The sequence below is a fragment of the Stegostoma tigrinum genome, chromosome 5 (genome assembly GCF_030684315.1).
Source record: "Stegostoma tigrinum isolate sSteTig4 chromosome 5, sSteTig4.hap1, whole genome shotgun sequence".
Taxonomy (NCBI): domain Eukaryota; kingdom Metazoa; phylum Chordata; class Chondrichthyes; order Orectolobiformes; family Stegostomatidae; genus Stegostoma; species Stegostoma tigrinum.
In genome coordinates, this window is record NC_081358.1 from 124,567,190 (window position 1) to 124,581,652 (window position 14,463).

Below are 14,463 nucleotides of genomic sequence, written 5' to 3' on the forward strand. Positions count from 1 at the left end.
GGATGGGGGTGGGGGCGGATGGGGAGGGATGGAATGGGGGGTGGGGGCTCGGGGGGAGGGGCTGGGGAGCGGGCAGGGGCTGCTGAGGATTTTGCAGGGGTATTGAGAGGCGGGGGCAGGGCCGGGGAATGAGTCGGAGTATGCAAGGGGTCAGGGAGTGAGTGGGAGGTTTGGATCAGGAAGTGAGGGGACGGCCGGGGAGTGAGTGGTGGGGGCATGGAGTGACGGCGGGGGCAAGTGTGTAGGAGGGCTGCAGATGGTGGAGCTGGGTGTTCGAAAGGTGGAGTGACGGGGGTGGCGAGTGAGGGAGCGGGCGAGAGAGGCAGTGATGGGCAGAGGGTGAGGGGGCAGGGGGAGAGAAGCGGGGTGAGGGGGCGGACGGGGAGAGAGGTGGGGTGAGGGTGAGGCGGAGTGAGGGTGATGCGGGGTGAGGGCGGGGTTATTGAGCCCAGTGGAACAGAGGCGGGGGTGAGGGGGGAAGTGAAGCAGGGTGGGGGGGAGGGTGGGGTTATTGGGCCCAGTGGGACAGAGGTGGGGTGATGGGGATGCGGGGTGAGGGTGGGGTTATTGGGCCCAGTGGGGGAGAGGCGGGGTGACAGGGTTGCGGGGTGGGGGTGAGGGTGGGGTGATTGGGCCCAGTGGGAGAGAGGCAGGGTGAGGGTGGGGTGATTGGGCCCAGTGGGACAGAAGCGGGGTGACAAGGATGCAGGTGAGGGGGAGGTGGGGTTATTGGGTCCTGTTGGACAGAGGCGGGGTGACAGGGATGCGGGGTAGGGGTGAGGGTGGGGTTATTGGGCCCAGTGGGACACCACCTGAGCCTAATCGGTTGCTTTGACAGGATTATGACCTGAGCCAGCTCCAGCAGCCTGACGCAGTCGAGCCCGATGCGATAAAACCCATTGGGATCCGACGAGTGGATGAACGGCCCATTCATGCTGAGCCTCAGTATCCTGTCCGCTCTGCCGCCCCTCACCCCGGTGACATTGGAGACTTCATCAACGAGGTAAGATGGACCCGCTCAATGAGAGAAAAGTGGGCATTAGGGGAGTGTGATAGCAGGTTAGTGGGGCCAAACGGCCCACTCCTGAACTGTATGGGCACCCAGTGACACTCTCTTTTAGAGGCCGAGCAGACACAAAGGGCTGAGTGGCCGCCTCCGGTTCTGTAATAGAAATAACAATATTAGGAGTTGCTGTAGGCCATTCAGCCCTTCAAGCCTGCGCCCCCATTCAATGTGATCATGGCTGATTATCCGACTCAGTCCCCTGTTTCCTCTCCCACCCTAAACCCTTCCTCCTTCCCTCCCCAAACCCTTCCTCCTTCCCTCCCCAAACCCTTCCTCCTTCCCTCCCCAAACCCTTCCTCCTTCCCTCCCCAAACCCTTCCTCCTTCCCTCCCCAAACCCTTCCTCCTTCCCTCCCCAAACCCTTCCTCCTTCCCTCCCCAAATCCTTCCGCCCTCCCTCCCCAAACCCTTCCTCCCTCCCTCCCTCTCTCCCTCCCTCCTTCCCTAAATCCTTCAATCCCTCCCTAAATCCTTCCTTCAATCCCTCCCTAAATCCTTCCTTCAATCCCCCCCTAAATCCTTCAATCCCTTTAGCCCTAAGAACAGTGTCCACCTCCTCGAAATCATTCATAATGTTTTGGCCTCAACCGCTTTCTGGGGTAGAGAATGCCACAGGCTCCCCACTGCTTCGGTGAAGTAACCATCCTTGAGTTCACTTACTCTGCTGCCATCCCGGCGCTTTCGTTGCCAAGACCACAAGGTCTGGTCAATTCTGGTCTCCCTGTTATAGGAAAGATGGTGTTAAACTTGAGAACGTGTGGAAAGATTTCCCAGGATGTTGCTGGGGTCGGAGGGTTTAAGTTATAGGGAGAGGATGAATAGGCTGGGGCTATTTTCCCCTGGAGCATTGGAAGGTGAGAGGTGCCCTTATCGAGGTTTATAAAATCATGAGGGGTATGGGCAGGGTGAACAGCCAAAACCTTTTCCCCAGGGTGGGGGAGTCCATAATTAGAGGGCACAAGTTGAAGGTGAGTGGGGAATGGTTTAAAAGGGACCTAAGGCGTAACATTTTCACGCAGAGGGTGGTGCGTATATGAAACGAGCTGCCAGAGGAAGTGGTGGAGGCTGGTACAATTACAACATTTGAGAGGCATCTGGATGGGGACATGAATAAGAAGGGTTTAGTGGGATATGGGCTGAATGCTGGCAAATGGGTCTAGATCAGATTGGGACTTCTGGTCAGCGTGGAAGTCTGTTTCCATGCTGTATGACTCTATCCGAAGTTCCCATCCCCCAGCCTTTCTGTGGATCTGCCCTACATTTTCTATTAATTTAAAATAAAAAGTGATCTGCCCTCCTAATCTCCCTATGTGGCTCATTGTCAAATTTTATTTGATAACGCTCCTCTGAATCATATTGGGGGATAGGGTACAGCAGTAACAGCACTGCATAAATGCAGATTATTATCCCATTTATAACCTTGGCAGCAAATAAAGGATGAGCTGTAGGTGAGCACAGTCCTCCTACAGCTATCTTGTGTGTTATGAGGTATGAAGGAGCCTATATTTGATGGAACTCGGGGTAGCTGGCGTTGGGTGCGTTTCAGGAGGACGTTATGACTCCTGGACGTGGAGATGTTATCTCTACTCGTAGGAGAGACTAGCACCCGAGGGCACAGTCTCTGGGTGAACAGTCGACCCTTTAGAACTGAGATGAGGAGGAATTTCTTCAGCTAGTGGGTGGTGACTCTGGGGAGCCGATTGATGTAGGAAGCAGTGGAGGCCAAGTCATTGAGTGTACTCAAGACAGAGAGAGGTCCTCTATGATTAAGGGTTACAGGGAGAAGGTAGGAGAATGGGATTGAGAAACGTCTCAGTTGTGATCAGATGGTAATGCAGTCTCAATGGGCCAAATGGCCTAAATCTGCTCCTACATGTTGTGGTCAGATGCTGACTTGAACGCAGTCATGTGCCTAAGTGTTCAGCCCATCTATCATGAGTCATTTTGCCAGCTGGTGATGAGGAGCTTGGCTGCAGGGTAGGGATGGGATCCTCTGCACTTGCTGCAGTGAATCCATTGCAAGGCAGCTGGAGAAACACGCGAAGGAGAATGGATTAGAAGGAAATGGTGATGGGGAGCAGACCCACTCTCATGAGCCAACTGAGTTGACTAGCCTTGCCTAGTGCTGAAAATGCAATGAAATACCTAATCCCAGTTTGTCATTAGTTACTTACAAGTATGGATTAACATTTCAGTGTGTTAATTTAGCATTAGTGATTGATTGCAAATTGAGCTGTTGCACTTGGGGGGTGGGGGGGGGGGGAAGAATCTCTTTTAAATCGTTTTTGGATTTCACAAAAGAGTTGACTTTTTTACATTAATGAAGATTTTTACGACCAGAGAGAGTTCCACAGAAGTGGAAATGCTCCAGCATCTGCAGTTCCCATTATCACTGGAAATGCTCCTCTAGTGGGTAAAGTAATGAATATAAAATAGAATAAACCAAACTTCATGCATACAACACAAATTTAAAGATTTGGGGGAACACAATAAAGTTTAAACATTTTTAACCAAATAACTCTTGTTTACAGTTTCTAACAGCACTCCTTTACAGATCACGATACATCTCTTTACAGTACTTGCAGCAGAGAGAATCTCCTTCTCTATCACCTCCATTAGGCTAAATTTAACTATGGCTTCAACTTTCAACCTGGAGAACTCAATGGCCTTTTTTTTCAAGCCCAGATGTACAAAGGCTCCAACTTTCTCAGCTTCAAATAACCCCTTCAGAGTTTTGCCCAAGCACTCTTGGTCTGGAATTATTGTTAAACTCCATATTAATGAGGTAACATCTCTCATAAATCTAAATTAGCTCTCCCTTTCTCAAGTAATTGGTTTACACATCCTGTTTCAGTTGAGTCTCCTGCAGAACTACCCAAAACTGAAACTAAAACTAAGAGGCTTCTCTCCAAGATGTTGGGTGTTCCCTAAACTTAAGAAATCCAGAACCTTAATGTACTACGCTATGTATTTCATTCACTCTCTTTAATTCTCCAGAGATAGACTAAAACCTGTTAATTCTTAGAGGCTAGCTCTCAACCTGTTTAAAAAGAAATCATTGTGTTTATAAATATACTTAAGCATTAATCATTTAAAACCCTTCAGGTGCAGAAAGCCCTTATGCCACTAGTTCAAATGTAAAAATACAAACCCAAACGTACAAGATCTTAAAATATATATAAATTACTGCATATGACTCCAGATACAAGGTAGTTGGCTCTTAATTGCTGGGCAGTTAGCAAATTGAAAAATTAAAATCCGAATGGCCGTTCTGTTTTAGGCTCAGCGTTGACGGTTTTCCTCCGTGCAGCTCTCCCCTTTGCTTATGCAGCAAAGATTGTGTTTATTTGACCTGAATATGACGAGCTTGTTGTGAGGCACTGAGTGGAAAATAGCCAATTTTCCACTTTAATAATTGAAGCAGAATAATTATACCAACACATTTGCAATGTCCTGCATGTGGAGGGTGTGAAGCATAGAAACAGCTAATGGTGCGGTCCTGAAACTATGCTGAAAGGCAGATAATTCATCAGCCAGTATTTGATATTAATTTTGAATCTCGGCTTTGAACAAATGGAGTTCTGAGAGCCTCGTAATGAACAGTTTCATCAAAAGGGAGCTGGCTCCCACATGTCTGACTCAGTGGAACATTCACAGCAATCGAGAGAGGATAATGAAAGAAGAAAAAAGGAAAGTGAGAGATAATTTGTTGAAACAACCTTTCTCAAGCTGCGGTTTGCCGTGACTGTAGGAATGGCAGAGAGAAGATCAGCATTTGTATAGCACCTGTTGTGACCTCAGGGTGGCTTCCAAATGATTTGCAGTCAACCAAACATTTTTAATGCATTACAAAGTGTATTTCATTTTACCCAGTGGGTGATGATCCTGTGGAAGTCTTTGCCTCAAGCCTAGACAGGTTCAAAACAGGAAGGATGTTCCTGATGATTCAGACTTATGGGACAAGGCGCCATAGTTGAAGTGTACAGGGTGGGCCATTTAGGACTGAGATGAGAAATGCCTTCACCCAGAGAGAGGGGAGCCTGTGAAATTCTCTGTCTCGGAAAGCAGTTGAGGTCAGACAATTGTATAATTTCGAGAAGTATATGTATGTATTTTTTAGGGCTAAAGGGATCAGTGGATATGGGGGAGAAAGTGGGAACAGGGAACTGAGTTCAATGATAAGCCATGACTATTTTGAATGTTGGAGCAGACTCAAAGGGCCAAATGGCGTAGTCCTCCTGTTTCCCATGGTCACCGTTGTAGGGAACATTTAAAAGATCTTTGGGTAGATAACGAACAGGAACGGTTTAGAGAGATATGGGCCAAACGCGGGCAAATTGGGCTAATTTAGTTTGGGAAGCTTGGTTGGTATGGATGGGTTAATCTGAAGGCTCCATTTCCATGCTTTATGCCTAATATTTAAAAATTGACTGGAAAGATGGGACTCTTTCACTGGAGCATAGGAGGTTGAGGCAAGACCTTTCTAATGAGTTCATAAAATCACGAGGGGCTTAGATAAGGTGACTGATGAGGGTCTTTTCTCGAGTGAGGAGGTTGAAAACTAGACGGTATATTTTTAAAGTGAAGGGAGAAAGATTTAAAAAGGACATGAGGGGCAGCATTTTTGCGCACAGGGTTGTTCCTGAATGGAATGAACTGCCAGAGGAGGTGGTGGATGCAGGTATAATTACAACGATAAAAAGGAACTTGGATAAGTTCATGATTAGGAAAGGTTTGGAGAGATACGGGACAAATGCAGGCAAATGGGGCAAGTTTAGTTTGGGAGTGTGGTTGACTGGTTGGACTGAAGGGTCTTTCTGCATGCTCTGTGACTCTGACATTTCTGGCTGAGTCAGGATCACCGTCAGCTTGATCTTTGTAACTGCTGCAGCGTCTCCTTGTCTTCTTGCTTTTGTCAAGACATCGTTTGTAAGGTTTTAGCTCCAGTTTGAAGCACCAGGGCCACTGTATGACTCACGGTGAATCTAAAGCTGTACAAACCCGCAAAGTCCCACCATCCAATTTGTAGCCAGAGTAGTGTAATGGTAATGTCTCAGGACTAGTAATCCAGGCCACCTGAGCTGATGTTCTGAGGGCATTAGTTCAAATCACACCGTGACAGATGATGAAATTTAAATTCAGTAATAATGGAATCAAAAGTCGGCCCAACTGTATGACAGTGGAAGTGTTGAGTGTCACAAAAATCTAAATTCCATAAACACAAAGCTGGTTTGAAGGGATAATGTAATTACTGCCAACTGCATTGTAAAACCCGTCTGGTTCACTAAATGCATGTTCAGGAAGGCCTGGTCTGGTCCTATATGGTTCCTGTGATATGGTTGAATCTGAAGTGGCTGCCGTGAAACACTCAGTTCAGGAACGAAGGCAGATCTTGCCTGCAACACCCACATCCCTTGCAAGAATGAGTACAAACCAAAGTCATCAGCTGGGTCTAACTAGTGACGCATACCATCTACATTTAGATCACATATAGCCCTGCACAGCTATACTCGTTTTGATTATTCTCCTCAAGTAGAGAGATGAAGTTTATTTTTAGGAATAAATGGACAATAGCTGTTTCGAGGATCTGAGAAGGGGCACAAATTTGAGGTTTTCAGAGATGACAGACATCATGGTGAGAACCATTTGTGTGTGTAATTGGAAGTGGTTGGGATATGGCTGCATTGTCCGCTAGGGTGCGAAATGCATTCCAAATTTTTAGTTTTGTTCCCTCACGGGGTGTGGATTTCACTGAGAATTTGTTGCCCGTCCCTAACTGCCCCATGAACACAGCCCTTCGCTTAGCCATTTCACAGGGCAGTCGCTGTGGGTCTGGAGTCACATGTGAACCAGTCTAGGTAAGGATGCAGATTCACCTGACTAAGGGACATTAGTGAAGCAGATGGGTTTTATGATAATCATGGTTGTCGTCACTGAGACTAGCTTTCAATTCCAGAATGTATTTATTAAATTCCACATGGAGCCGTGGTGGGATTTGAACCTGTGCCCTTACAGCATTAGTCTAGGCCTGTTGATTACTAGATCTCGGAAACTGGAGACTACAAAAAGAAATAGGGTGTATACTTGAAGGACAAACAAATTTCAGAATATGTGCGGTAGGGCTAACTAGATTAATTTCAAAAGAGCAAGTGATGGCTCTGGGCTGAATGGCCTCTTCCTATGCTGTACTATTTTCTGATTGTTCCCTGCACTGTTACTGAAGTTATTTGTCCACTATCCTGTTTTAGCTTTTCAATTTTTTTAAAGTCTTTAACGCTAAGGATAATGTGCAGAGCTCAAAGGTTGATATGCATTTACTTTTGAACTGGAGAAAGCCCAGCTCCTTGAGGTTTTATTCCATTACCTCTGGTCATCACTTCGGCCACTTTTTTCAGCTGGGAGTATTAAATCAATGTTGCCGTCTCAGGAGTTTTTAGTTAAAATGACCCGCGATGTTTAGTCTGTTGATTCCATAGTTGAGCAGTAGCTATGTACATAACACCTCTCCTGTTGTTCAGAATGAGTAAAGGAATTCCTGGTGTCTCAAAAACAAAACAAAATGTTTGTGTAAGTGCGGAACCAGAACCTAGCCTATGCCTCACCTGTTGTATGAATTACTTAGAACCTGCTAATGGGCTTGGTTTGATTTTTGTTTAACCCAGTTACATTATTTCCCCAGCCCCCGCAGACTTCGTTCCTGGGTAGTCTTAGTAAATCCAACCACACTCGGAGCTCTGTGAATGCTGCTGGTCTCCAGTTTATGGATTTAGATTTTATTGTCATGCGTACGCAAGTACAGAAATACAATATAACGTTTACAAAGTCACCATCATCCAGCACCATCTTAGTGTACCAAAGGCAGGCTTAAAAACAGAAGCAGAGATAAAAGAAACAGTGAAATGAAAAGGAGATGTCCAGATCTCACCGCCACCTCCAAATCCTTTGATCCCTTCAGCCCTAAGAACTCTATCTAACTCCTTGAGAGCGTTCAATGTTTTGGCTTCAGCCGCTTTCTGTGGCAGAGAATTCCACGGGTTCCCCCATTCTCTGGATGAAGACATTTCTCCTCAACTCAGTCCTAGTGGTGTGCCTCAGGGATCAGTGTTGGGGCCCCAATTATTTACAATTTATATAGATGATTTGATGTTGTGTGCCTCAGGGATCAGTGTTGGGGCCCCAATTATTTACAATTTATATAGATGATTTGATGTTGTGTGCCTCAGGGAATCAGTGTTGGGGCCCCAATTATTTACAATTTATATCGATGATTTGATGTTGGGGAACACTGGTAGGGTGTCAAAGTTTGCAGATGACACTAAGATGAGTGGCAGAGCAAAGCGTGCAGAGGATTGTGAAACTTTGCCGAGGAACATAGATACATTGAGTGAGTGGGCGAAGGTCTGGCAGATGGAATTCAATGTAAATAAATGTGAAGTCATACATTTTGGTAGGAGTAATAGTAATAGGGATTATTACTTGAGTTGTAAGAAGTTGCAGCATGCTGCTATGTAAAGGGACCTGGGTGCCCTTGTGCATGAATCACAGAAGGTTGGTCTGCGGGTCCAACAAGTAATTAGGAAGGCCAATGGAATTTTGTCCTTCATTGCTAAAGGGATTGAGTTTAAAAGCAGAGAGGTTATGTTGCAGCTGTATAAGGTGCTGGTGAGGCCGCACCTGGAGTATAGTGTGCAGTTTTGGTGTCCATACTTGAAGGCTGTGCTGGCACTGGAGGGGGTGCAAAGGAGGTTCACTAGGTTGTTTCCAGAGTTGAGGGGGTTGGCTTATGAGGAGAGACTGAGTAGATTGGGATTGTATTCATTGGAATTCAGAAGACTGATGGGGGATCTTATAGGAGCATATAAAATTATGAACGGAATAGATAAGATAGAAGTAGAGAGAACGTTCCCATTGGCAGGTGAAGCTCGGACAAGAAGCCATAGCCTCAAGATTAGAGGGAGCAGATTTAGGACTGAATTGAGAAGGAACTTCTTCACCCAGAGGGTTGTTAATCTATGGAATTCCTTGCCCAGTGAAGTAGTTGACGCTAATTCAGTAAATGTTCTTAAAGCTAAGGTAGATAATTTTTGAACAATAAAGGAATTAAGGGATATGGTGAGAGCACGGGTGAGTGGATTTGAGTCCGTGAAAAGATCAGCCATGATCTTATTGAATGGCAGAGCAGGTTTGAAGGGCTGAACGGCCTAGTCCTGCTCCTATTTCTTATCTTTTTATGTAAATGGCCCTGTATCCCTAGACTTTAATCCCTGGATATGGATTCCCTGGTCATCTTCCCTGCTTTTTATGCTGTCTCGTCCTGTTGGAATTTTATAGGTTTTCTGAGACCCTTCTCCCTCATTCTTCTAAATTCCAGTGAATGTAGTGCTAACCAATCCAGACTACCTTCAAGCGTCAGTCTCGCTGTCCCACGGAAAGCATATTGAGGCACTGGCGAATGTTCTAGTCTCTTTTTGGCACCAAGACATTGTCCCTCTTACAAATGCTGAGGGTGAGGCTTAACAGGATGTCTTTAAAGTCAGAAAACATAGAACGTAGAGTCCCTACAGTGTGGAAGCAGACCATTTGGCTCATCAAGTCGACACTTCCCCCTCTGAAGAGCATCCTACCCAGACCCAACACCTATCAGTGTAACCCTGCTCTTCCATGGCTAACCCAACTGGCCTGCACATATCTAAAGATTGTGGGGCAATTTAGCATGGCCAATCCACCCTAACCCATGCATCTTTGGACTGTGGGAGGAAACCGGAGGAAACCCACACAGACACTGGGAGAATGTGCAAACTCCACGCAGACAGTCGGCCGAGGGTGGAATCAAACCCAGGTTCCTGGTGCTGTAAGGCAGCTACCCCACCAGTTGTAGAGAATCTGTTCTGACCTGTTGACAGGACCAGGACAGTAACATAGTGGTAATGCAGAATCTCAGATAAATATTCTAAGAGTTTGGCTTCAAATCCTATGACAAGGTTGAAAAATTGAATTCAGTAAATACCTGCAATGAAGAGCTGACTGAATGATGAGCATGTAGCTGCTGGTGTGATGGTACGATGGCTTTGGTGTTGTATGTTGTCCTGGTATTTTTATTCTTGTGGAAGAGAGGTTGTCCTGGTATTTTTATTCTTGTGGAAGAGAGGTTTTAAGGCAGAGGTGTGGAGGTGTCTATCAAAAGCCCTTAACAGTAAACAGCCTGTGACACCCATTTTTCTAAAAATGGGAACAATAGAAGCAGCCTGAGTGGATGGGGCAAGCTCCTACTGAACCAGGATTTTTAGTTTTATAGTCACAGTTGCTGGGGTCTTGAAGCTGCCATACAACACCCTGTGTTTTTCTCTCATGCGCTCTCTCTCACGCACTGTCTCTCTCTGAGTTTTGATGGATTCCCTCTTGAACTGAGGAACTGCCAGTGAGACAATCTATTTTACCTAATTTGCCTTTGTCAAGAGTGTGTTTATGGGATGTTACTATATTGGAACAGTTACTGTTCAGTAGTTAAATAATCTACTAGTCGGTTAAGTTATCCAATAGAGCATAAAGTTATTTCAATTCTGTCTTTCGTTTATTGTATTTTAACTATAGTGTGTTTTTGCTTCATACCTGCTGGTCTGACCAATGAAATTGCTTTGGAACACAATCGTGGCTCATGCCTTTAAAATAAGGAAAAAAGTTAGGGTCCAGACTATGTCACTAACACATTTTTAGTTGGGAGTTTGGTCTGGTCCATAACAAGGTTAATTGTCATAAAAACTCATCCGGATCATCAATGCCCTTTAGGGAGGGAAATCTGCCATCCTTACCTGGTCTGGCCTACGTGGCGATGTGGTTGACTCTCCGGCAATAAATGCTGGCCTGGGCAACAATGCTCACACCCCATGATTGAACAAAGAAACACGAGGGAATATGGGCGATGAGGCTTAAATGCCAAAAGGCTGCAGGGCTGTTTTAGCTTTTACTGTTTGGGTGTAGCCCCGGTGAAGTTGCACTTCAGTGTTGAACCGGTGGGTAAGCAAATTCAAAGCGAGCGTTTTGTAACTGTTTCCTTTCTCATTTACCAACTTGCAAATTTCAGGGGCTCAAGGCCGCAGACAACGATCCCACAGCACCCCCTTACGACTCGTTGCTGGTGTTCGACTACGAGGGAAGTGGTTCCACCGCAGGCTCTTTGAGTTCCCTCAACTCGACAAGTTCTGGGGGAGACCAGGACTACGACTATCTGAATGACTGGGGCCCCCGGTTCAAGAAGCTGGCAGACATGTATGGTGGTGGCAGCGACTGCTAGGCACTCTCTCCTCTCCAGCGCAAGTGGGAATGTTTGCAGACTCTTTTTAAAGAACTTCTGACTGATTTGTTTCCAGCAGCAGCCAACACAAATACACACGCAGGCACGCACGCACGCACACAGACAAAAAAAAGAGCTAGGCTTTTACATGTTAGTCAACTTGTTAAAACACACATTGGAAGCTATGGTACAGGCTGCAAACTACTTGCGTGAATGGAGTTATTGGTAAACTGACACTGTTTTAAAGGAAATATTGATGAGAGCTCTGTTACACTTGAATCTCAAAGTACAGAAGCACCGGGATTTTGTGCCTTTTTGTACACATTTTTGATCTCCAGAATCATTAGATTTATGTTACACGCTTTAAAAGTACCTGTGACATCTCTGAAGTGATAATCCTCTTTCTCTTGATCCTCTCCAATTGCAGCACAGTGGAGAGGCTTACTCAAAGCTCGGTTAGACAATGGTGAGCTATTCTCTGCTTTTAGTTTAAATAAGATGCTAAGGACACCAAATCTTTTTCTTTTTCGAAAAAAGAAGTAAGTATCGCTTTTTGTTTCAGCGGGGAAAGTGAGCAGATTTCAGATCACAGATTTTCAAAAGCACTGCAGTAAATTGAAACACGCTGAGACTTACTGAAGGTTATCAGTGTCCCCTGATGTTCGTCTCGGCACTGTGAAACTTACATTTTCTCAAGCCAGAGAAGAAAATGAGAGTTTAATTTCAGCCTCGAGCTGAAAAGTGGTATTAATTTTTTTGTTTTATTTTTTCTGTTTGTACAAAAAGAAAGTGTACATAATGTTCAGAGACCTATTCGACAGACCAGTTCCAAACCTTCAGATCATGTCGTCAGGAAAAAAAAGAGAGAAACTTTGGGCGATTCATATTTTTCTTTTTTGCATGTTTTTACCGTTTGTTTTCACAAAGGGAATAGGTATTGACGAAGAAATGCTTTTGGAGCAAGTGATGTTGACCAGTTTGAAAACTTAGATAGACCATGACAACTATTCTTCTTTTCTAATTCTTAATTAGCACAAATGTTTTACATGATTTGTACCAAATACGAAGAGGGGTGAGGGAAGATGCTGGTGGCACACAGATTAAAGAACAGCTTTTGATCCAGGAGAAAATTGTGACAATGGCTTCTGCCAGTTTTGCTGTGTACCAGAATCAGAACATTTCACCTCTGGCCCGGATATAAATTAAAGGCTACTTTTTGAATTTTTTGCTGGGGTCTGAGTTTATTTTATCAGCCTGTAGCAAGGATTGTCTATGTCTAATGCTGCCCTGTGATGAACTGGACTTGTGGAAATCAAGACTCTCACAGATTCACAGCAGGGAGAAGGCCCTTCAGCCCATCATATCTATGCTGGATGACGAGGAGCTACCCAACTTCAACTCACTGAGGAGGAGTCATGTCAGACTCGAAACATTAACTGGCTCCCCCTCCATAGACACTGCTGAGTTTCTCCCCTTTCCCTCCATTTGTTTCAGACTTCCAACGTCTGCAATATTTTGCTTTTTAACCACAATTTCCAGCTGTTGCTGTGTAGCTTATGGTAGATATTCCATGTACTTTTTGTTCCCACCACCACAGTTTCTGGCAGTGAGTTCCCCAGACCCCCACCACCTTCTGGCTGCAAGAATTCCCTCGAATTCTCTCTATCCCTCCTGCCACTGTGTCTGAGATAGTATATCCCCTAATCACAGAAGCACGTCTAAGGGAAGAGGTACCTTGTTCTATCGAGACTCCTCATGGATTTACCCATCTCTATTAAATTTTCCCTGGTCAAAAGAAAATGACCCCAGCCTGTCAAGTTATAGACATGCAGCACAGAAATGAACCAATCAGTCAAACTCCTGCATGCCAACTAGATAGCCTTTGTGCTAGAATTCTCTAGTCTGACAAAGTCCCCAAGGTTTAACACTGAGAGAGTCACATTGTATGGGTGACCGCTTAATTCATGTGGGGTGTGCATCTGTAGGGGGTTTCAGTTAGCTCAGTTGCCTGATTGGTTGGTTTGTGATGCTAACAGCGTGGGTTTAGTACCCATACCAGCTGAGGTTACCATGAACCATTCTCCATCTTGACCTCTTGACGTGTGTATGGTCCAGAGGGGCTTTAGCCACTCAGCCCTGTGTCCGTGCAACATTCCAACAGATCCCACTTTTTAAAACTTCCATCCTTTCTGACAAAGGATTCCAAATCGAGGCCATGATTCCCACTTTTACAAGGAAGAGAGACCTGAATGAACATGGGAAAGCCATGGGCAGAGCATTGTATAACCCACTGACTCTGGGAATGCAGTGGTACAAAGCCTTTATCACTAAGCATGAGGTAATGGATCCAGACCTCAATCAAGACTCGGGACTGCAATACAGAGAGGAAAGGCTGCTTTACTTTCCTGGGATAAGCTGCTATGTTAATTGGCAACATGGAAAATAAAGTGCTTGACATGCTTTTTAATTATAAAATGCAAATTGGCTCGAATGATGCAGGGATTTTTTTTTGCTAATAAAGCCTTCGGCAGTCAGGGGTGATGTACATATTAAGTCGAATTGAAAAATGCAAATAGAAGCATCAATCTAATTTTTGAAAATGCAGATGTTAGAAATTTTGAATTGGTGCATTTTAACTGCCAGTTGAAGCCCTCTGATTCAAAACAAAACTATTGGAAAGCAGATGTTGTTTGTTATTTGTTACCATTTGAAGGGGTAATGGTGGCTGCCTTCCTGACCCGCTGTAGTCAGAATTGTGCAATGAGAGAGAACCCAGGACTTGCAGTTTAATATCATTCCTTTATTTTTGTTTCTATGTTCCTGGGTCCCATAGAAAATGATAGACCAGTAAGTATTGGGCCAGGAAACTAGTTCATGGGTAGTGTGGTATTGAAAGCTCTAACAGAGAGCTCACTAAAATGAACAAGTGTTACATTCACAGGCACATCAGTGTCTGGGCTAATATTAAGCTAATCTGTTACAAGCTGCAGCATGCTTTCATCAGTGTGGTATGCTTCAAGTGGCTAGGGTTAAGATGAAATCTTAGTGAGATCTTTATACCCTTATCACATGCTATGATACAGTGATGATGATCTGAATGTGTCTCG

The 14,463-nt window shown here is 45.0% G+C and overlaps 1 protein-coding gene across 1 annotated transcript in view; it reads left to right on the forward strand.

The window, feature by feature from the left end:
* Positions 1-12,581, forward strand: part of LOC125451783 (cadherin-2-like) — a 164,512-nt gene extending 151,931 nt beyond the window's left edge. The window contains exons 14-15 of the mRNA XM_059646358.1: positions 839-1,003; positions 11,147-12,581. Of these exons, the coding sequence (XP_059502341.1) occupies positions 839-1,003; positions 11,147-11,356 (375 nt within the window). The 3' untranslated portion in view covers positions 11,357-12,581. The remainder of the gene's footprint in view (positions 1-838; positions 1,004-11,146) is intronic.
* Positions 12,582-14,463: the final 1,882 nt, after the last annotated feature.